General features: G+C 34.7%; 1 protein-coding gene across 2 annotated transcripts in view; it reads right to left on the minus strand.

The window, feature by feature from the left end:
• Nucleotides 1–233: 233 nt before the first annotated feature.
• TDRD3 (tudor domain containing 3) overlaps nucleotides 234–25854 on the minus strand; it is a 136076-nt gene continuing 110455 nt past the window's right edge. For both annotated transcript variants that reach the window (XM_006837593.1, XM_006837592.1), the window contains one exon: nucleotides 234–347. In XM_006837593.1, the coding sequence (XP_006837656.1) occupies nucleotides 234–347 (114 nt within the window). The remainder of the gene's footprint in view (nucleotides 348–25854) is intronic.

Genomic DNA, 25854 nt, shown 5'->3' on the forward strand with positions numbered 1-25854 from the left:
AGTCAGGAGTAAAAATAGTCTCAAGATAATAATAGTCTACGCAAGACATGACAATGATAAGAATCAAAGTTGTAGCATTTGGAAGACTCCCAAATATATGAAAAATTTGAAAAGATAGGCAACTAATTGAAAATGGAAAGAAAGAAATAACAGAAATCAAAGATAATTAAACATGGAAAGCATCTTCAAAGATGTATAAACCATCTCACAATGTCAACTTTACCTTTCTTGTGTTAGTTCCGAGCCCGAGGAGGTTGGTAAAACTGCTGGGTGGGCCGAGTTGATCGCCTTGGCTGGCCATCACCTCCTCTGCGGAACTCCAGAGTATGATCGTAGGTGCCTTCTTCCTATTTGCAAACAGTAGTGATTTAACAAGTTCAACACAGCTCCAAGTTTACTAAATTTAATCCACTTCATGATATACCCTTTATAAAGCTGCCCTGTGATTCTTATGTGCCAACTTTGACAACAGAGGACAGCAAGGGATAGAGGAAAAAAAAAAAAAAAGGCAGGGAGGGACACTGTTGAAACTTTCTTGGTCTTTGGTAATAAAAGAATGAAATGTCTAGAGATAAGATTAGACTCAAATTTAATTCCAGAAAAGGAAACTATCTCCAAATAACAACAAGACTATCTCATCAAATGATTTGACACAATGTGGTGAAAACAGAAAAACGAAGTGTTATAATAAAAAGTTTCTTCAATATTTTGCCTTCTAAATATTAGTTGGTATCTATCATGAATATGGGTTTTGATAAGATATGGAAAAGAGGTCGAAGAGCCAGCTGTATGTCCTCATCTGATGAAAACTCCAATATCGTTAAGAACCTTATATCCAGAGAAAGGAAAAAATAAAGGGTAAGGATGAGAGGGGAAAAGTATAATTTATCTACATAGAAATCTTCATGCAATAAAGAGAGATCACAACAGTAACACAGAAATGTAATTTCTTCTCATTTTATGCCCCCTTACTGAGGTGGTAGATCTACCAGCTCAAGGTATAGCATGGAAAAATTAAGATAAGCAGATTAAACAGCAGAAAGAGTACAGTTAATTATATTATTTGAAAAGGACTTAGAAGCAACAGAAATGTAGCCAGAAGCCATACTGGTTTCTTACTGAGTGCTGCCACCCTGTTATTTTCATGTTTTTAAATTAACGCAACTATTTCTGTTTCTCTTAAGCAACAGACAAAAATATTGGCTCTCAATTTTGTTTATGAAAGAGACATCATCTATTTCTGAAAATAGTTTAAATTCCAACTGAATTTTCAGAGCAACATAATTTGCATTATTTTAGAAATTCATCCTATTTCTCCCTCCTCCTCACTTTATTTCTGACTCTTCTTTCCCAGAAGACTCCTTTCCTTTGGCACTATTAATAGCATAGGAAATTACAGAAAAAACAAAACAAAACAAAAAACTGAGTTCTAGTTTTTAAATTTGTACAGATCCAACAATTATGATTTTGCTTGATGCAAATAGAAAGATGCTAAAATTATCTGATCAAATTCTACTATTTAGTAGTGATCTTTTACATTTGGCATGGATATGACTCATTAAGCATTCTCCACAGCATTCTTAAGAAAGAACTATTATTTTTACTTTATATAAAAGATTCTGAAACCCAGGAGTGCTTTATGACTTTGCACTAACACTTCTAAGGCAAACTTGGGTTTTAAATTCAAACACTGCTACTTAAATCCCTAAACCTCAGTCTGCATGTAAAAGGAATAAAGTGATAGTGAAAAAATAAATGATCATACTTCCTACCTAAGAGAATGGCAAAATCTGGCAATGTATCTGGTATGATTTAGTAAGTGCATTTTAGAGACCAATTTAAAGATTAATTCTCTTTCCCTATGCTCCTTTCATTAACAATAAATCTCAAAATGTTTAGAAGCACCAGCTATTAAGCCGGTAATAGAGCAAAGCAATTAAAATGCAAGAAGTACACAAGTGTTCTGGAAAGGAGATTTTTATCTTATTATTATTATGATCATTGTTTTGAATGATGATCATCAGATAGCTATATTTGAAAAGGAGCTATTTAATAACAAATGACAGCTAAGAAGAATGAAAATATATTTGCTTCTATAGGAGATGAAGTAATTATTTCAGGAATTAGACTGTAATACTATTTTTCTCCACACCCAGCTACAAAACTGTCTAGAGGACATCTAAAAATCTATATACTACCAATAAATATACTGGTAGAGGTAGGACAAAGCATTTGCTGAGTGAGTGAGCTGGATTTATATAATAAATATGTCATTACTATTTGGAAAGCTGTCTCTATCATGTTAAAAATATTCACATAGTATACTATTCTGAGCTAATTGAAAGGTTTTACAGAAAGGACCAACCATGAGATTTCTTTCACATTATTTGATGTCTTCACAATCTTTTTAAGCAAAGTGGGAGTCAGAAAGATGATTTGACAGTCTAGTTTTCAGTTATTGTCAAATGTACAAACTGTGCTATTACAATTTTTAAATAGTCCTTCTGTAGAGCAGGTGAGGGAAAATCTGGTTGCCCACACGAACCACTTTTAATAGTTAGCAATTTTTAGCATCTAATAGGTATCTCTTTCTGTTTAACATAACATACAGATCAATATGTAAATCAGTTTATTTTATTTTGAGTCATCTTTGAATGCAATTTACACCTGTTCCTCTTCTAGCTTATCTTCTTCCTTTAGGTTTCAGTACTTTATAACAGATTTTTTAAACTCAAATAAATAAATTTAATTTCAAAGTTCATAAACATATTTTTTAAATCTGACACTAGTTTTAGAAATAGTAACGTCTTTGAAGACCATCTAGTAGATCAGCCTGTATCTTAAGATGAGGAATCTGAAAATCCAGATAGATAAAGGATTTGCCAAATAAAACAGAATTCATTAGTGGCAGAGTGAGGACCAGGACAATTTTGTTTAATGGCTCTCAGGCCAGGATTCTTAAAAATACTTGTAATAGCTTCAGAAGCTGGAAGTTTCCAATGTCACCTTCAAGTAAGCATTTGAAATTTACAACCATTTCAGCGGAACTCAGATTTTGTGCATCTAAACCATGTCCTGGTGTGACACTACAGTATAAGCACTGAACTGCTAACCACAAGGTCAGTGGTTCAAAACCACCAGTTGCTTCTTAGAAACCCTATACAGCATTGTTATGAGTCAGAACTGACTCAATAGCATTTAACAACAAAATCATATTATCAGATAAACCTGGTTTTAGAATACTAATATGCAATTTTTTCTCTTTTCATGCCAGTATTTACTAGTTTCTCTTTTATAATATAATAAAGTATAATAATCACTGTGACATCAAGTATAAATCAACCGGTATGAAAACAGGCAGACTTCAGGGATATTGTATATTGTGAGTTTGGTTTTAGACCACTGCAATAAAATGAGTATCATAATAAAAGGAGTCTATTAATTGTGCAATAGTGTTACAAAAAGATTTAAAATATTTTGAGCATCACCAAAATGTGATACAGAAACAGGAAAGTGAGCACATGCTCACTTGGAAAAATTGCACCTATAGATTTGCTGGATACAAAGTGGCCCTAAACCTTCAAATTTATTAAAAACACTGTATGTGTGAACTGCAATAAAATTAGGTACGTCTATAAACACAAATGCGCAGCACCAATGCAGGCGCAATACCTACCTTCATCTATAAAATGCATTTGGCAAGCCACACTACATCCTCATTAGTTTATTGTATCTGGAGTGAGAAGAAAGGCAAATATATATTCCCCCATTTATAAATAAACTATGCTACAAAGGCTTATAACAAATTGGCCACTTAGAATCTAGAACACATCTCAGTGTGAAACATGCTTAAAGATCAGGCTCTCTAGTCTACAAATAGTAAGAAAAGACACAAGCTAAGTTTACAAACTAGAGCTCTAAGGTAAAAGCTAGATACGTGGTTCTCACCTAGGGTGACTTTACCTGGGATAAAGCACTATATTGCAAGGTTGGTTCGAATTGTAAGGTTGGTAGTTCAAACTTATCAACCGTTCTTCGGAATATAGGGTCGCTATTAGTCGGAACCAATTGGATGGCACTTAACAACAATGGAAACATTTTTGGTTGTCACAACTGGAAGGTGTCATTAGCATCTAGTGGATAGAGTCTAGATGACTATTCATTACATTCTGTAATGCACAAAACAGCCTCATACAATAAAGAGTTATTTGATCCAAAATCTTCAGTTCCAACCTTGGACTAGGCAAGGGAAGGAAGAGAGGAACCTTCCTTATTCCCGTCTAAGTGTCAGGGCAGCATAGGGAAGAACAGACATTCTTAACTTTTGGTTTGGGCACCATCCTTTCCTTCTTTCTTTCTGAACATTTCTTCCTCTGCCTTTGCCTCTAGGCTTAAATACTGACTGATCCAGATCTGTATGGAAGATTTATTGAGCTCTATTTGCTGACAATACAACACACTCTCCAGCTCCAGCAATGTTCAGAATGACTTAATTTAATACATTATTTCCTTTTAAAATGCCAATACTTCATTATCCCATAACCATGCTTTACGAGGAGACACTGGTAAGTTATTGGTTAGGGATAGCAATTCTCTCAGTAGAAATAGAAGAAAGGTAGAGGAACATTAGCATGGGAGCATGCTGAAAACTGTCAATCAAAAGTTATAGACATTCTTTAAGAAAAACATGGAAGATTTTAGAAGTAAGCTAAAAATAAATTAACTTGATTAACCTCTTTAAACATCCTGTCTTTAGATCATGCCTAAAATTTTAATAAAATGCCATATAAAGAAACCAGTTATAAACAATACAGAAAAGGAGAAGTTTAGGCCTATCCTCTGTCTGGTGACTTGTTTTCAAGTGAAAGTCCACAAATCATCTTTACAAAAGCAACTGCTCCCCCAAATATGTTAACTGAGCCCATAAGCTTTAGAGTATTTTAGGGTTAAGAGATGTGAGCATTAATCAAAAGTGGTTAGCTACTTCATTCTCTCTCATAATTTATATCATGTTTGTATCTTATATAGTTGTTGTTATGTGCCGTGGAGTCAGTTCTAACTCATAGCGACACTGTACAGGGTTTCCGAGACTGTAAATCTTTACAGGAGCAGAAATCCTCGTCTTTCTACTGCAGAACACCTGGTAGTTTCGAATTGCTGACCTTGTGGTTCACAGCCCGATTCATAACCACTACACTACCAGAGCTCCTTATATAGTAGTCTAATATAATTTAAGATAGGTCAACCAAATCCTTTTCTGATGTGATAATTATTGTATCATAATTCTAGACTGCTTTGACTCTAGCTTCCATGAGTGTTTATTGTGGATCTAGTCCTTGAGATCTTTAACAATGCCAACACTTTATCTATTTATCAGGATCTGTTTATTGGTTCATTTGTATTTTTATTTCATTCATGTTAAGGTGCAATCTATACTGAAAGTTGTAATCTTTGATCTTCATCAATAAATGCTTCAAGTCCTCTTCACTTTCGTGTTGTAAGTAATTTGCAGTAAATGGCCAGTTATTAATTAGTCTTCCTTGAATCCTGATGCCACATTGTTCCTCATATAGTCCAGCTTCTCAGATTACTTGCTCACTATACAGATTGAATACATATGGGGAAAGGATACAACCTTGTGTCATGCCTTTCCTGAATTTAAACTGTACAGTATCACCTTGTTCTGCTCTAACAACTTCCTCTTGGTCTACATAGTTTTCTCATGAGTACAATTAAGTTTTCTGGAATGTTATCCATAATTTCAACGTTATCCATATAGTCAAAAGGTAAATCTTTCTGGTATTTTCTGCTTTCAGCCAAGATCCATGTGACAATAGCAATGATAGCTTTGCTTCATATCCTTTTCTGAATTATACTTGAATTTCTAACAGTTCCTTAGCAGTGTATTACTATAACCATTTAAAATTATCTGCAGCATAATTTTATTTGCATGTAATATTATTAATATTGTTCAGTAATCTCTGCATTCTGTTGGATCATCTTTATTTGGGATAGGCACAAGCGTCGATCTTTCATGTTGTCTTCCAAATTTCTTTGATGAGTGAGTGCTTCCAGACCTGGATTCATTTGCTGAAACATCTAAATTAGGAATTCATCAATTCCTGGTATCTTGTTTTTCACCAGTGCATTGGACTTTTTCCTTCCTTATCAGTTTTTGATCATATGCTACCTCCTGAAATAGTTAAATGTTCATCATTCTCTTTGGTACAGTGACACTGTGTATTCTTTCCATTTGCTTTTGATGCTTTGTCATTCAGTGTTATGCCTACAGAATCCTTCAATGTTGCACCTTAAAGTTTGCTTGTTTCCTTAAGTACTTTCAGCATGAGAAATGCCAATGGTTTCTTCCTTTTTGGTTTTCTGACTTCATCTCTTCGTATATTTCATCCTAATACGTTACTCTGTCTTCTTGAGTTGCTCTTCAAATCTGTTGATTTGCTTTAGTTACCTTAAGTTTAATAACAAGTTTCAGCATCTCTTCTGACACCCATTTTGGCCATTTCTTTCTTTACCGTCTTTTTATTAACTTTCATGTATGATGCTCTCAATAACATCCCATGTCTCGTCCAGTCTTCAGTCATTAATGTTCAGAGCATCAAGTCTATTCTTGAAATGTTTTCTAAATTCAGGTGGGATATACTCAAGGTTGTATTTTGGTTCGCACTGACTTGTTTTATGTTGCTTTAGTTTCAGATTGAACTTGCATAAGAGCACCTGATGGTCTATTCCAAAGAAGGCCTCTGGTCTTGTTATGACTGATGACATTGAGTTTCTCCATCATAGGTCCAGTTGAAAATTTATTCTCAATGAATAGGTTGGATCTTGGAAATTTTATCATTAAATTTCTGACATTATTTTTGGTCACAAAGGCCATATGTTTCAACTAGTGATCCTTCTGCAGTTTCCAACTTCTCTATTTGAATCACCAGTAATTAATTATCATTGCATTTGATTTCATATTTGATCAATTTCAGACTGCAGAAGTTGGTAAAAAAAAATTCAAATTCTTTATCTTTGATATTAATCACTGGTGAATCAATTTGAATAATAGGTGTAAATACTGATATTCCTTGAAGGCTATGGATATTGTCTTATGACTAACAGCCTTGTATTTCATCACAGGCCTTGAATTTTCTTTTGGATGATGAATGTAACGCTGTTCTTCTTCAATTTGTCTTTCCTGGTATGGAGATCAATCATTTCCTGGACTATATGATTATCCTATCAAGATGGCAATACTAAGGGGAAGTGGGGGAAAAACAGAAATGAAGTTGTGAGCTAAGTCCAATCACGTTCAATAGACTCCTGTCAACCTGGGTTGAGGCCTGATTGGCCAGCAGTATGGCAAGACCTGGGGACTCCTGGGTCTAGGGACAGGGACATGGCCACAAAAGACTGGAGCGAAGAGTGAAGCGTCCAGCTGATATGAAGTGAAGGGAGATGCACAAGAACACCCATACTTGCAGCTAGTACCCACTTGATCTGGCTGGCTTCAATTGCTGGATGATCAGAATGCAACTAGATGAAGAAAGAGGAGGTGAAAAAAAGAGTAATCTGCTACAATTTGATGAACTTGACCTATACTTATGGATGTAGTAGCTCAAAAGAGGGAACGAATCTTTACAGCGAGGACCATTTCCAACCCCTCGGCACACAGGGTTGACAGGAATGGGCAACTTAGACAGTAGCTATCCAAAATGGGGGGCTACAAACGCACGAAGTAACTGATTTACAAGCTTTCAAGAGGGAATCTAGTTCCAGAGGATGTGGGGGCAGGCTTGCGGGGTGTACCCTTTGGTTGTTTGATGATGCATGGAGGGGACTGTAATCATTGCAATGAAATGAAATACGATAGGATGAATGTAAAGCTGATGTTCTCCCATGTAAACTATCACTCAATTCACATTAGAAACTTAAAAAAAAAAAAAAAAAAGGCAATACCAGTTTATTTCAGTGTACTAGAGCTGAGAGTATTGATCTTCAAGTATTCTATCTCATTTTGGACAACTTCCAATTTCCCCAGATTCATACTTCATATATTCCACATTCCAATTATTAATGGATGTTTGCAGCTATTTTTTCTTCTTTTAAGTTGTGTCACATCAGCAAATGAAGGTCCCAAAAGCTTTTTCCTCCATCCACATCATTAAGGTTGACTCTACATTGAGGAGTCAGCTCTTTCCATGTCATATTTTGAGTGCCTTCCAACCCGAGGGGCTCATCTTCCAACACTATAATAGACAATGTTCTACTACTACCCATAAGCTTTTCACTGGACAGATTTTTCAGTAGATCTCCAAGTCATTTTAGGCCTGTCATCCCATTTATCTTCTTCTCACTCATCTGTAAGTCTGTCAAACTTTGTAGCTGGTGTGTTACAGTGATGCTGGAAGTTATGCCACTAGTATTTTAAATACCAGTAGGGTCACCCATGGTGGACAGGTTCCAGCAGAGCTTCTAGACTAAATAGACTGAGAAGACAGGAAAATTAGCATAAATCACCCAATTCATACTGTATATACTTTTGTCTTGGCAACACTACTCATGGCAGAGATTCAAATTCTCTATGATTTAATAGGTAGAGGAACTTTCCACATCAGGACTATCAAACATTTTTGGGTAGTAGCTTCACACTGTAATCACTGCTGTTTTTCATTCAGATTCTTGGACCTGCTCCGTATTGCTTCAATCACTGTCTCATAGCCTCACTTTCACCCCTTCCCAATATTCTATGATCTTCCTCAATCATCATCCACAAGTGATTTTTCTGCAGTAAATTACATATCTATAATCAGAGAGACAAAGATCATTGTTTCTAAGCAATGACTAGAATGACAACAAGAACAAATGAGGAGACCATGAAGTTTCTGTACTATAGAGTCTAAGGTTTTCTCAGGTTTTTCAAATAATATAAAACTTTTGATATTCTAAATTCATCCATAAGATTACTTTCAAGTATGCTCCTTGTATGACTAAAACACCTATCCCCTTTCTGCTCCCTCCCTAATGGTGTGCTCACCTCTCACTCTCTCTCTTACACATACACAAACTGTACAAGCAACATATGAAAATATCAAAAGCAAGTGTTTTCCATCTTACTTGTATTGTAGATGTATAATAAGCTGATAAAACACAATGGATAAGATACACTTAGTGCTATGGTCTTACTGATTACATATTATCCAGTCTACTCAGAGCAACTCAGCTGAGAGAACAAACTATACAGAAAAGGCTATGATGCCAATGTTGTTGTTTTTAAGTGCCATTGAGTAGGTTCTGACTCATAGCGACCCTGTATAGGGTTTCCAAGGAGCGGCTGGTGAGCCTGAACTGCCAACCTTGTGGTTCAAACCAACATTGTAGTTAGTCCAGCACATTAACCCACAGCACCATACCAGTACTCCTACAGTGTCAATAAGCAGCTACTGTATATAATACAGAAGTCCTGGTATGGCGCTGTGGGCTAATGTGTCAGACTGCAAAGTCGTTTGAACTGCAAGATCAATGGTTCAAGCTCACCAGCTGCTCCTTGGAAACCTATACAGGGTAGCTATGGGTCGGAATTGACTCAATGGCACTTAACAACAACAAATTTAATACAATATGTGCAAGTAAAGAACTCACATAATGACTGATATGAAGTTAAGTGTCCGATAAAGTTAGCTATTATTATTACTCCACCAATGTGAAGCTCCATTCTTGACAATGTCAATTACAACATAACTAATGTTTCTTTTACTGCTCTGAGTCAAGAAATTTGACTATATCATCCCAATGCTACACGAGCCTCTATGTGGCGCCTTACACTTACAAAAGTGATTTTACAATTCCTGATGTTGACAGCCAATACAAAAGAGTGGCTGAGAATCTCATCAATTTGCAATACGCTCATTTTTCTTCCAAAGAAGAAAGGAACCCAGAAGCAAATTCTACTCACTTACTAAACACTCATCTTTTAAAAATATATCCAAGTTTAGGGGTCTCACACCTTGGTATCTATAGACATGTAGTACTAACTCCTCCACAAACATGGCTACTAAGAAGGAAAGTATGCTAAAGCATTAAAACTCCCAACACAAATATTTTCACAACTATACTGTAAGTCCCAAGACATTTATCCTCAGAGGCTTAAATGAAGACAAATGACTATGCTTGGTCTACTTAATTAATTGACACATAGCCAAAGTAATTTAAGAAGGTACCACTATAATACATTTTAAGTTGAGTATATTCACCTATTTTATAATTTGATAAACTTCGTTGTATTATTTCTAGAGAGCTATCACATTGAGTAGTAGGAATTTTTAGGCATTATTTTTCTAAATTGTCTCTAATTGTAGTGAGAAACTAAATTGTTCAGGCTTTTTTCTGTTCATGATTCTTATCAAATTTTGGGAAATAGTAGCAATTAGAAAGCAATCTAGTATTCAACATTGGGCTGTTACCTTCAATGTCAAAACAAAATTATGCCATATTAGTTTACAAATTAACTCAAAGATAGTGAAAAACGTATGTTTAAACAGGATTGCCTGTTTGTTATTTGGATTTTATGCTATAATTCCATTGGCAGTGGTGTACAAAGCTTTGTAATTGTTACAGACATAAATTATGATGAACAGATTAATACTACACATTCAATACTATGTTCTGTGTTACGAAAGTCTCTCTCAATGAAGGTGTCAATACTGGATGGGTAGGTCAACAGATAGGTTAAAACTCAGGAGATTAAAAAGAAATACTTTTCTTTCTCCCTAATTTTCCTACTCTCTTTAATGATAAGCTACCCTAAAGGAATAACTTAGTGAATTATGATGCATTCGATTACAACAGATACTTATTGACTATTTTTATTTAATTTTTTGGAGATAAGTGATTGTTAGGAGTATGTACTGCATACAGTGTTGAGTGTGCAACTTGATGTTTTCATTCTCAGATATTCACTTGCAGATGTTCAATGTTATGCTTTATTCTCCAAAACATTGCTGTATAGTAAGTTATGGCAATAATGATGAAAAAAAAGAATAAGGTATTTGATACACATCAAAATGCATTTAGGGTAGAGACACAGAAAGGATCACCATTTAAATCCAAGACTACGTTTATCACATTTTTTCAAACACTGGCATCTCTCTCTCTTTCTCTTGCATGGCACACATATACGCTCAGTATGATTCAGAATGTTCAAATGCCAAAATAATATTTTTTATTTAATAATTATGAATTCCTGACATAAAGATGAGCTTAAGAAAGCCTGAAACTTGGCTAACTTTCCTAGGATTATATTAATAGCAAGAGTTTAAGACCAGCTTGGTGAATATCCATACACCTAACAGACTTTCCTTTAAGCTACTAAAAGACTAAAATTAGAGAATGAACTGTCATGGAATGCTTTCAATATAGTCGAGTGGGCTTCAAAAAGTTTGTGGAAAAATGGGATGAACAGATAATGCATTTTTCCATGAACCTTTTGAAGTCTTCTCATATATATGTTTTTTAAAAGCACCTTTGTTGAGACAGACATAGCTCACATAGCATAAAACTCATCACTTTACACCTGGTTCGTGGTACTTTATGTATTTATACAGTTGACTATCAATCACAACAATCTACTTTTAGGACATTTTTAATAAAGACTGAAAATTTCTGCTATGAAAATAAATAGCCTCCATCAGCTCCCTTTCCCATTCTCCTGGGCAGTTTTCAAATCTTTACACCTTTCTTCAAAACCCTCTCCTACTTTTGACCTCATTACTTTCAATAGATGATCTGCTTTTACTTCAAGAAAAGTTCATTATTCCGGAATTACTCAGCTTCCTGATCACAAACTCAACAAATTACTCCCATTCACACCTTTCCCATCCTCTCTTTAGGTTCTCAGTATACTCAGTCACCTTAGAATATATCCCACTTTCCTCACCATAGCCTGGGTTCTTGTCACACTCATGCCAGTCTTTGTAATCTCTCTTTCTCTTTGCCTTGCAGCACCTTTGGTGTGCACATGCTTGAGTTCTTACCCTTTCTTTTCTCTTTATCTTCATTTTCTATCCTATTTTCACAGCAAAAAATCTTGAAAGTAGCTTACACTCCATCTTCATTTTATTATCTCCTACTCACTCTCAAGCGAACAGAAACCAGCTTTTTAGGTCTACCATTCCATTTAAAGTGCCTTCTACAGTCACCAAATCCAATGTGCACTTTTCAAGTTTTACCTTTCTTGACCTTTTCAGCATTTTGGTAGTTCAGCTGTCCTTCCCACTACCCTATTCTCTGTCCTCTCCAGCTACATCTTCTTAGTTACTTTCCATTTCTCAACTGAAATTTCCCAGAAGTCTGACTCCAGTTCTTCTCTCTCTTTTTTTTTAGATACTTTCTGTAGGTAATCTCACTCATACTCCTTACTTTCCCCTATGCTCTAATGACTCTGAAATCCTAATTTCTTGACTTAATTCTTACAATAACTAACTTTCAAGTTCTCTGAAATCATCTTCTTAAAGGAAGGATCACATCATGACACTCCTCTACTTAAAGTCCTTCATTGGGATCAATATCCTGTGGAATAAATCCAAATTCCTGCATATAAACAAACTATCTGATCCTTTCTCATCTGACCTCTGCCTACCTTTGCCGCCTAATCTACTGACACTGTAACTAATACATCTCCCCATGGTAAGTACCCTTCTACCTTTCTTATTTTCTGGATTCTTTCATTTTGTTCCTTTTCTTTCAAGAGTTAGCCTTAACTGCCTTTCAAGTCTTTCCAGACTCACCTTATTCATTCATTTAATTATAATGAATATATGAAGGCAAGTCAAAAAGTATTGCTACTAGGATGCCAGTTCATACAGGCATGGGTTCATTCCAAACAAAATGTATTTAACATGTCTCTGTGATTATTGGAAAGCTGCAGACAAGTTTTCTCAGTAATACATACTTGTGTTAGTCTTCTTAGGGTACATTCAAAAAAGGTCCAATCAAAATAATGGACTCAAGGGAATTTGCATGGACAATTAAATTAAAAGCAGAAAGGTCAGCTCAGAGTATGACAACTGTTTAGGAGACTCCAAAAGTGTAGTCCTTGATAAATTTTCTTAAAGTAAACAGGATGATCACAGAGACTTGTGATGAAGACATTTTAAGAAAATAAAAAATGGCATTGGTGAGAAAACATCCAGAAAACTAGCACCAAGAAAATATTTTTTTCCATTACAACAATGAACCTGCACATTCTTCAAGAATTTCAGTGAAAAAACCCTATCCCATCGACCCTATACCCTGATTTTGCTCCTTTAGACTTCTTTTTGTTTCCTAAATTCAAAGAGCATTTAAATGGAATATCATTTAAAAGGATGTCAGAACTGCCATTTTGATGTTGTGTAAATTGAACAGCACAGAATTCTTTGGGGAAGTGCTAGAGAGATGGAAACACCACCTTCAGAAATGTCTAGACCTAGATGTATGACGATCAAGAAACAATCACTTCACATTTTGATATTTTTGTTTAATAGGTTTCGATGCTGTAAGTTAGAATCGACTCAACAGCACTTAACAATGATTTTGGAGCAATACTGTGCTTTCCTCTTGCATATTTTAAGAGCTTCATATGCTCTAGAAACTGTTCTGGACGTATTAGCTGAATCAGAGTCATCATTCTCACAATGACTCCATTTAATGAAGGGTTGGGCAGAGGACAGAGCTATAAAGAAATTGAAGCTGGGTAAAGGATACAGGGCATGTGTATGAGGGCACACTGCTTTTTTATGCCAGGATAGTCAATGAAGCCTCATCACTTCTGTGACGTAGTTACTGATACATTTCACTTCAGACTGAGTTGAGTATTATCTATCTACGTTATGTTCATCACAACACTGATTTTGCTGTCCTGCAATTATTGGTTAATTTGCTGGGATTTTCAACTTGTCTGTGATTCCTGTCTAGCATATATTTATTCTATGAAATGCTTTGTACCAGGCACTATTCCAGGTGGTGGTGAAGAAGAGTAAGTACTCAAAAAACAGAAATTTGCTGAAATAGATATTGATACACATTTGAAATCATTATAGTAATGACTTCAAGTATAGAAATTTCATTTTATACTTAATATTTTAGTAATATGTCAAATACTAAAACAGAAGCAAAATTCTATACAAAAAGGGGTTTAAAAATAAACCAAGTTATAACTTTACAGGTAGTTTCTTTTTGGGTGATTAAAAAAGTTCTGGAAATGAATATTAGTATGTTTGCATAACACTGAATGCCACTAAATTAGACACTTAATATTGTTAAATAGTAAATCATATGTTAAATGTGATTTACCACAATAAAAGATACAGTGGTAAATTACACTTCAATATATTCCACAAATGGTAAATGATACATAAATAGTGGTTAAATAAACATTTAATGGAAGAAATTATCTTAAGCTTCATTGCAAAGACTGAATTCTGAAAGTGTGGAAGTATTTTAGGGGTGGTGTCAATCAAGGAGATTTTACAATGAATTATGAAGAAGGTTAAATCAAGTGGCCAGAATAAAAAAATAGTGTTAACTCTGTAGTAAGTAAATTTATTGACTTGCAGGAGTATTGTCAGGAGGGACCAGTCACTGGAGAAGGATATCATGTTTGCTAAGACTGAGCATCAGAGAAAAAGAGGAAGACCCCCCCAACAAGATGGACTGGCAAAGTAGCAGAATCAATGGGCTCAAGCATGGCAACAGTAGTGAGATTGCCCCAGAACCAGGCAGTGTTTCATTCTGTTGCACATAGGGTTGCTATGAGTCGGTACCAACTCAATGGCACCTAATGACAACAACAGGAGTATTTCATGTACCAATTACAAACAAGAACAATAATTTTATTATGAAAACCCATAATCATATTAAATGCTAGCCTTATTTCAGACAAAAGGGCAAATAAACTCAAGTGAATTTTTTTATCCTGTTTGTTTTAATTCTTATATATATTTTAAATCCTTTTTACAAATCTCAATGATTTGTTTTTAGACTAAAATTCCATAAACCTAGCCAGCGTTTTTTTGTGTGCTAATTTTAAATTGTCTGCGTTCGCTTTTCTACATTAAAAATGCAATATAAAATTACAGAATATTTATAAAATTTAAGAAAATGTTTGTGTCTGTCCATATACAGAGTCCTGGTGTAGCACTGTGGGACACAGCACTGGACTGCAAGGTTGGTTTGAACCATAAGGTTAGTGGTTCAAACTTACCAGCTGCTCTTTGGAAACCCTATACAGGGTCACTATGAGTTGGAATTGACTCAATGGTACTTAATAACAACAACAAATATACATATATATACTTATATGTAGGGTGTACATAATTATACTACCTTAAAACAATTACTTTAAGTGTATTCTCATTAAAGCCTGTAAATTGCTTTTATTCACCATATTCCCACAGTATTACATCCTTCATAATGATTTTATATCAAGCAGTTGCATAGTTCCTCATGCAGCAGATGGATGACACTTTGCTTTACTATTCTCTTACTACTGGACATTAAAGTAGCGTCCAGATTTTTATTGCTATAAGTCTGCAATGATCATCCTTCCACAAACACCTTTTTTTTCTATGCAATTTCCCTAGGGTAGATTGGGTTTACTAGTTTAAAAAGTATGAACTTTTATGATTTGAAAAAAAGGTCAGAAGGATCATATCAATTTACACGGTCATTAATAATGTACGATTATCTGTATCATTATATGTTGGACAGCATATGCTATCATTTTATTTCTTCCCTTAATTCATAAGTCATAAATTGAATTTAATTGATCCAGTTTCTATTTATTTCATTACTACTAGAGTTCAAAATTTTGCTCTCATTTAGAAAATTATGAAAGATGGCATTGCTACTTCAGCAAGAAACCATATTGAGCACAAGTCACAGTTCAAGATCATGAAAACAAAAATTTTTAACAAAGTTAATCTCTTCCCATAATTACATATGTAGCTGTTACTGTGCTGCATGGTAATGAGGCATTAATAGCAAGCATTTCACGTAAGTGGCTAGTATTACTATTAATTACACGTAGCCAGACCAAGCCTTCTTAGACTGTGGTAGAAGGACTGGGCTGAGTAGGGTTACAAACTCTTCTTATGCCCTCACATCCAGATGGGATCCAGAAGGTTCAGTTTCTTCTTTAATACATGTACCTTCTGACCTATAAACTGAATACTCACAAAAGATGAGTCTTGTACATTTCGTTTAGCTGAGGATAGGCCAGCCCTTATGTTACCGAGTGGTAAAATGATATAACTGAAAAGAGCTGACCAAGAAAAGGCTACCAAAGCCCTTGTCTTTTCTCCTTATTATGATTGACTACTCTTCAGAGTTAAGACTAGGTTTTCAGTGAAATCTCTGAAGAACTTTTAACTCAGAAAGGAGAAATAATATCTCCTTTCCCACAGAGTAAAGAAAGGGTTAGAAGCATCTTTATATCCCCATTTTCCCAGTCAACTTTACTAACTAGTGGAAGGAGGAGCTGGATAACAAGAATTAGAGGCCTACCCTCTGCCAAAACCTCTCTCCTCAACAGGCTGAATTTCCATGCATTCGAGACTTTTTGATGTTGTTAAGCACATAATTCTGAGAAGATTATAGAAGACAGATAAGCGTGCCAAGATAAGAGGTACAAGTGATCCACACTAGCAAAAATTAATTTAATCACCCAGTTTTATATTCTTAGAATACTTAGTTCTGATGCATGCAGAGGACAGGAATAAGTGGGTAGAAAGAATACAAAAATAAAGGAATTAAGAAGTCATTTAAAATTGCTTTAAAAATGCATAGCTGAGAACACTAGACTTCAGAATGAAAGGGAAGATGGAGAGCTAAGTTTATGATTTAAACAAAAATTATGTTTCTACAGACCTTGGGAATTTAAAAAGCACATGTATATGGATCATATTATTTAATCACCACAACAACCCTGGACTGAAACTGAGAACCAGAGAGATTAAGTAACTTACCCAAAGTCACATTGGTAGTAATTGGCAGAGCCGGGACTCGAACCCAGGTCTTCTGATTCCTCCTGTGCACTTTCCAGCTCCCCTGGAGCTGAAGCAGGGGCAAAAAGGGAGGTGGGAGTAATTTGCCCAAGAGCAGCCTTGACCTCTCCTCTTGTTTCAAAGGCCAGAAAGAGCAGACTTTTACCTCTCTCCATTACCCCTTCTCACCAAGGCCTTCCAGAATCAACTGTTTGGAACCTGAAAATGCTTCTTAATCTTGGGGCCAAGATTGGCAGTAAATAGTAAACAACGCCAGAAGTATTTTTCACTGTATTTTGTCAATTGTGTGAAATTTATTGGAACCAAAAAACATTGTAATACTCATCTCAGAAAATAAGTCTTTTTTTAAAAAAAATGACTTAAGGTAGATTATTTTAAGTTTTTATTTAGTGGTTTCAGTCAAATCTTATAAATTACACCATTATACAAATTAGTTTAAAATCTGCTTCAGAACCAAGCCACGTATTTTAACCTATTCTGTGGCCAGTATTTTTCCATACTAATCATCTTTCCTTAGTGACTATTTTCATTAAAGAAATTATATCATTAGACTGACTAAAATTTCACATATTTAGTCATTTCACTGCCAACTTTAGGTATTTTCAATAAATGTGAAAGTGTACAAACCATCTTCTTGGGATATAAATCTTAACATCCATTCCTAAATTGTTACTAAATAAAATGCTTTTAATCTAGTCCTTTATAATTTTCTATAATAACATTTAGACTTTCTAGTGACTAGTCTCTTGAAACGTTCCTCATTTTTTCTTAAATTACATATTTTAATTTCCTATCTTCACTATACATACTTCTCACATGTCTCAAGCACATTCAATGAGCATTTTAATTTTATTTCCTTCGCTAATTTCCTAAGACTACAGGGACACACAATTTAAATGGACTAGGTATTGCTACCAAATTTGAATCATTTCTAGATCTTTTGTAATGAGTTCTAGTATACCTTAATAATAGTTTCTAAAGGTCCTTCCATTATTGAGAAATATTATCCATAGGGCATGGAGTCCTGGTGTGACACTATAGGATAAGCACTGAACTGCTAACCACAAGATCAGCAGTTCAGACCATCAACCATCTTCGGAAACTCTATATGGGGTGGATATGGGTCAGAACTGACTCAACTGCACTTAACAATAGCAATCCATAGGGCACAGTACAGTGTAAGCATTAACACGAATCATGGTATACAAAAAAACCAACCAAGAATATTAGTGTACCTGTGCTCAAATCTTTTAGAAGATTCTTTATTTAAAATATGCTCTATTTAACCACACTTAATTTCTGTCTGGCTTGGACTATATCTAATCCAATAGTCAAAAGTCACCTGAAAATTTTAAGATGAATAACAAGATTCACACTCCCACAAAAAATGAGACAAAAAGGAAGAGGAGGTGAGTAAAATGAGAAGGGTAAGAGAGAAGATGTGAAGAAGGAAGAGAAAGAGGAAGAGAAAACAAAAAGTTTACCAGGTAGAATAGATTTAAAAAATTTAGACTAAGTACTAATATTCCCAAATTCTTGATATGTCTATGTCTCCCTTAGCCCTTTGCTTTAAGATTTCAATTCCAGATTTAAAAAATCTGATTTAAACCTAACATTCTTTTGGCTATTACCCAAATTCAGGAATTATGGATAAAATTTATTAGGAAAAAACAGCATTTTCACATGATTGCGTATCTTATTTAAAGAGAATAAAATGAATACTTAAACAAAATATCCTTTTTTGTATAATAAACTGTTCATCAGAGACATGCCCCTAGTTCCCTAATTCTGTGACCTGTGAAGAGTGAGCATAGTTTAGGCAAGTTGACAATGTCAATGAAAGGTTGCTAAGGTTAATAAGAGTTTTAAGAAATCAATGTTGGGCTTCCCAACCTATATCTTGGCCCAGACCAGAACCAACCCAGTCGGATGGAGACTTTGCCATTAATTATTAGGTGAAGCATAGTAATAAATCATCGCTTTTCCTTTTATTCCCTTGGGCATATAGCCCACTTAATTTTTCAAAGTGCCTTAACGGCATTGATACCGAAAAGCACACTAAATGAATATTTGTTGAAAAACTACCATCAAGTTTGATGTCTGAGGAAGGATTCTTCAGTGATAAAGGTGACCGCCAGGGCTATATCAATCACTGAACAAATCATTACTGATCTCCTTTCAATGTTTCAGCTACCAGTTTATTATATATGAACTCAAAATTCTGAGCTCATCAATCTCTACAAAAGAGAGTGCTTCTAGTATCTCGATTGATTATTTATAGAGTCCTTTGCTCATACACTAGCTATTATCCAATAGTACACGGTGCCCTAGTTTATAAATTACAAATTCCTGGAGAGGAGATGTTTCTTGAAGTAAGATTTTTGACTCCGGATCTCTCAAGTGAGCTCTGAAACTATTTCTAAGATTCTCAACTAATGTGATTTATTTAGCAAGTAGTATCAGGAAAAACAACAAGAGATCAAGAGCAGCTAAGTGCATGAGTGTTTATGTTTGTTTTCCAGGAGGCTTAAATAGTTTTACACGAATTAAAATAATACTCTTTGAAGGCTTCAGGGAGAACACACTAGCCTGCTAGTAAAAAAGCAATGTTTAAGTGTTAAAAGAGAGCAGATTGTTTGGCCTTTTGTTGTTTTTGTTAAGTGTCATATAGTTGATTCCAACTCACATCACCCTGTATAGGGTTCTTGAGGCTGCAATCTTTGTGGGAGCAGGAGGAATTAATTTGTTTTTACACAAATTGTATTTAATAGTTGCCAATGCCAGTCTTAAAAAAAAACAACAACAAAAAAAAAAAACAGTCCTGGTAGCCCTGTAGGGTGAACGTTAGGCTGCTAGCCATCTGCAAGGTTGCTGATTAAAAACCATCAGCTGCCTTGCAGGAGAAAGATAAGGCTGCCTGCTCCAGTAAAGATTTACAGTCTTGGAAACGCTATCATAGAGTTGTGATGAGTCAGAATGGACTCAATGGCAGTGAGTTTGGTTTTTTGTTTAATGTCCGTTCATTTTAAAACAGGGGGAGGGTACGTTTTCAGATTTTTGTCTTACTAGAATATTGGAGATTGACAAATAGAAAACACACACAAAAAAATGAAACTATGTATTGCTGGAACAAATAGACATATGGGTCATTCAACAAGAATTACAGAAAAGGACAGAAACATCATGGGAGTGACCATGGAAGTCTTCACAAATGACATTTTCTGAAATTTTGTATGTATTAACTTAATGGTGCTGTTGGATAAGCATTGTACTGCTAACTACAAAGTTAGCAGTTCAAACTCACCAGCTGCCCCTTGGAAACCCTAAACAGGGTCGCTATGAGTTAGAACTGATTAGAGAGCCCTTAAGGAATTCTGGTAGCATAGTGGTTACGAGTCAGGCTGCTAATCTCAAGGTCAGCAGGTTGAAACTACCAGCTGTTGCGCGGGATAAAGATGAGGCTTTCTGATCCCGTAAAGATTTACAGCTTTGGAAACCCTATGCAGGGTCACTAAGAGTCAAAACTGACTCCACAGTACACCACCACCACCACCAATGATTTAACAAGAAGTTAAAATTAAGTTGAATCCTGGTGTGACACTGTAAGGTAAGCACTGCACTGTTAATCACAAGGGCAGCCATTCAAATCTACTAGCGGCTCCTCAGAACCCTCAACAGGGTCGCTGAGTTGGAATTCACTCAATGGCACTTAATAACACTGTTTAATTGTGTAAAATCTAAAGTAAAATCTTTATTTTCACATTAGGTACTGTGGGTTAATGCATCACACTGCAAAGTAGTTCTAACTGCAAGGTTGATGGTTTAAGCTCACCAGCTGCTCCTTGGAAACCCAATACAGGGTGGCTATGGGTCGAAATTGATTCAAAGGCACTTAACAACAACAAACAACATTAGTGGTCCTGGTGGTACAGTGGTTAAATGTTCAACTGCCAACCAGAAGGCTGATGGTTTGAACCTACCACTCACTCTGTGGGAAAAGCTCTGACCATCTGCTTCTGTAAAGTGTCCTGTCTTTGAAACCCTTTGAGGCAATTCTACTCTGTCCTACAGGATTGCTATGAGTTGGAATGGAACCAACAGCAAGTCTGGTTTTTAAATTTACTCATGGCATAAATACTTAGAAAGGACATTAAAATTCAGGAGCATATTTTATTCTCTAGTCACAAAAAGGTAAAGAATGTATCTGGAACATGTTTGAGGAAAAAGTGCTTTTAAAGAAGTTTATCTCTATGGTCGGTGGTTCCAACCCAGCAACTGCTTCTTGAAAACCCTATACAGGGTCACTATTGAGTCAGAACCGACTCTGACACTAACACCAACAACTTGAAATAAAAATACCATTCTAAGAGGTTTGGGAAGTCAAAAACAATATATTAAAAATATATATGTAAATCGTCACTCCATTTTCCAGGTGGCAAATTTTAAAACTAGAAATAAGCTAGTCAAGAGTATCTATTCCCTGTAGAATTTAACAGGTTCTACTGACTTGATGGCACGCTAATAACAACAACAACAATGATTGGAGTGGGAGAGGGGCAGTTCAAAGAGTAAATAAGTTTGGGAAGCACTATATAGTATTTCTCTTTGAACTGGAGATTTAAAATGTTACTGGCTCCAAAAAGTCATAATTTAAAAAATAAAAAGTATACTTAATTTTTTTAATCCAGCAGTTTTCAAATGTGTTTAACCAAAGAACATCTGTTAACACAAAGCAGAAATAGAAAAATGAGTTCAAAATATGCCTTGGAAAACTCTGAGTTAGGTGGACAAGGCACAAAGAATTATACAAATAAGTATTACTTTAATACACTTAATAATGCCTTTTATAGTGGTTTAAACTATTTAAATATAATTTCTTCATTATGCTTACTGTGAACCATATATGGTTTTAAAAGGCAAATAATGTGTACTCACTGTTGCAGGACTTCCTTTCCCTTCTGGGTGGAGCTCTCAGCCAATGAGAGGCTGCTAAGGGAGTTGTTTCAAACCAATGTAAAACTCCTGCCAGCAGTTCCCAAGTCTAATGGAACTAGAAGTTCTAACACCTTAATATTTCTTGCTAGGAAGACAGACAACTTTACTTATTTCCTAGAGTTGTGATGGTGAAACCTACTGCATACGATTCTAGACTAAATGGCATAGGTCCAATGAAGTTTCAGAGAATTAGGATCAGTAGGAGGCTATTGCATACATATTGAGAGATTCCACCGAGCAGCGGGAAAAGGAGGGGGAAAAAAGATTAAAAAAAAAACAAAAAGAAGAAGAATATATAAGGAAACAAACTGAAAACTGTGAGCTATGACTAATAAATAAAATGCTGATCGGAATCTCGAGAAAGACTATGACATAGAACACAGAGATGACTACATAACAGAAGGGACAACTGATGATTTAATATGGCACACAATTAACTCTGCATCATAAAACTACTTCTAGCCCTTCACCATCAAGGTTCAGCATCACTGACTAAAGAAGACAGGCATGGAGGGAGCGCCACTGCAAGGGAATTAAGTCTACAGTACAATGAGCCACATTATTTCCCTGGGCCTTTTGGCACAAATGGATGAGGCACAGAAAATTCATCAGAAATTGAAACAGAATTGTATGTTGTGTGTGTGTTTTAATTCAAGAAGAATAGCTCTTTAGAACTATAAAAATCTGGAATATACTGAATATGAGTGTGAAGATGAATATACTAGTATGAATATCTAGTCATGGCATACAACCAATGCAAAAGTAAAATATTTGGAAACAGAAATAAACAAAACAAAACAAAATATCCTTCAGTTTCATTTATTTACTTCTTCCTTATTTCCTGTGCAATAAGTATATTAGTAAATAAATCTTTTTATTATCTTTGCAAAGGAAAGCTGAAATTTATTGCAGTCTGAAATTATAGAATCAAAAGTAAATGTAAATGAAAAGAGAAAACAAAAATAAACCTTCGATTCAGTAAATTAAAAATGTCAAAAAAAAAAAAAAGCCTCACAATCCTAGTCCTCTTTCAGCTATTTATCTCACCAGCTATTTATCTCTTCAGCTATTTATCTCCTTAAGACTACTTCGAAGCAAACAAACAATAGTATTTACATATATATTTATAGTTAATATGAAGTATTATTAATCTAAGGAGTCTTGGTGTGATGCTGTAGGATAAGTACTGGACTGTAAGGTCCGTTTAAACCACAAAGTTGGTGGTTAAAACTTACCTACCAGCCACTCCTTGGAAATCCTATACAAGGTCACTATGATTCAGAAATAACTCAACGGCACTTAACAACAACAACAACATTTTTAATCTATTTCTTAACTAACCAACTTGCTATAGGAGAAGCCCTGGACTGTTAACCGCAAAGTCAGCAATTCAAAAGGAGTCCTGGTGTGGCACTGAAGGATAAGCACTAGACTGCAAAGTACACTCATCAGGCAATCTTCGGAAACCCTATACAAGGTAGCTATAAGTCAAAACCAACTCAATGGCACTTAACAATAATATATTTAGAAGTCCAGGAGAAAGAGGAGGCTTTCTGCTCCCGTAAAATTTACAGCCTCAGATACCCTGTACAGGGTCTCTATGAGTCGAAACCAACTCCACGGAACATAACCACCACCAACACCACACATTAGGTTGTCACTTACAAAGGGAACATTTAGAAGATAAAAGATTAATGGGATATTAAGATTGTATTTTGTAAATTTTTTAAAAAACAGTGCTGTGGACTTTTAAACATCTATACTATTCTAATACTTAATAAAAATAACTGGAGCATTAAATTATTTTATGAATTATAATTACAGTTAAAAACAAATCTGAAAAGTATCACTAAAATTACTTTAAAAAGAAAAGATAGTATATCAGGAAAAACACTAAATACTAATATTAAGTAATATGGGAACATTCTGCCATGATATTTTGCTTTGAGATTTATTTCACTTTTAGAAAAAGGAATAGGAAACAGTAATATAACCTTATTCTTTCAATGTTCAATAAAGGAAAACTCAGAAACCTTTTACAGATGTTTTTATATATAATTCATTTGACTAGGTTACAATATATTATCAGATACCAAAACTCAAACAGTATTTTATACAGGTTTTTAAAACAGAGTATCATTGTTTTAGTATTAATTTAAGTAGCTAAATAAAATGTGGCTATCCAATAGTGTATCTGGTTCTTGGTCTCAAGATATTCATACCATTCCATTGGGTTTACCTTTCAGGAAATAAATAAGGGTTTTGTGGAGAACCTATGTAAAATATTTACATAGATCGATTTATGCATTAGGGAATGCACTTATCGATAATTCATATCTCTCTCTCTCTCTGTTAGCAGCTTTCACATCATCAATATGGTCATTTTGTATAATCTACAACACTCTAGTGGGAACTGTGAGAGACTGACTTACAGATGAAGAAATAAAGCACATCTATTAGAATCAAATTTTATTAAGAGAAAGATTAAAGCTATTGCATGGAATCTCCAAGTTCCATGGCTAACATTCTGAAATGTTCATAAATGGGGTTAAGCTAACCTTATAGTTTCATGCATATTCAGTCTATTCTGATTCAGTCTGTTTATGTTACAAAAGAAAATACAGCAATTTCTGAAAGTTTTCCAAAATACGTATTCTAGGAAAAAAAAAGCATTTCAATTTTTCAGTGACCTTCGCCAAATTATTTTTAATGCAGAAATTTAAGTATAGTATAAATATAACCAGTAACTGAAGAGTTCATCAGCAAGAATGCAAAGTCTTCTAGACTGTATCTAATAGATGCTTGCATTTTTTACTGAATACTAACTGGCAAAACCTCATTGTTAAAGAATTCTAACCTTCCTTTGAAGCAAAGGCTTCTATAATAGTTGATCTCTTTTAACACCCATTATGGTCTTTTGATATCAAATACAAGCCAGATATAACCAAACTTATCAATATATCATTAAAATTACTAACATGAACTTGACTCTAATACATTTATGATCCCATTATTAACAAATTTATTTATACAACACAGTGTTCAAATCTTCTTTCTCATCAAACAGGATACTTTTAAAATATGTTTCTTTGTAATATTTTATAAGTGATAGAATAATCTATGGCCTTTTATGAATAATTATTGAATTATAAAAGGAAAGTTTCAAGCTTGTTTCCCAGAGCACCAGTACAAAATAAATTTTGTGCAATATTACTACAAAAATAGATCAAGTCTTTAATGTTTGATAAAACAAGAAATGTATAATTATTTTATAAAACAAAACCAAAAAGAAGTCTTCCTAAAAATAAAATTTACTTTTAAAATAGAAATATGAAACAGATGAGCAGGTAAGAGCTTAGAAAGAGATAAAATGTGATTATTAAGTAATACTTTTCCCCCACATTGATTTTATCTTCAAACTAAGATATAATAAATATGTGGGGGGAAAAAATTAAAATACAGTAACAAGGTTTTCCTTACTTCTATTTTGGTTTAAAGTCTCAAAAGATAAAAGACCCAAATAAGGTATTTAATTTTGTTTTATAAAACCAAACTTTGACTTTGTTTTGCCTTTGTGCTAGGAGCAGGGATTTATTTTGTGTTTTCCTCACTACCACACATCTCTCACCTAGAACAGTGCCTGGCATTTGACTGATGTGCAATGAATATGAGAATGCTCTACAAAAAAAAATAATTGGGCTGATATTTCCAGTTCAAATAAAGATCACCAGTTCAAACCCAACAAGATACTGAGGAGAAAGATGAGGAAGTCTACTTCCATAAAGATTTACAACCTCAGAAACCCGATGGAGCA

This window comes from Chrysochloris asiatica, unplaced genomic scaffold, assembly GCF_000296735.1.
Source record: "Chrysochloris asiatica unplaced genomic scaffold, ChrAsi1.0 scaffold00022, whole genome shotgun sequence".
Classification (NCBI taxonomy): domain Eukaryota; kingdom Metazoa; phylum Chordata; class Mammalia; order Afrosoricida; family Chrysochloridae; genus Chrysochloris; species Chrysochloris asiatica.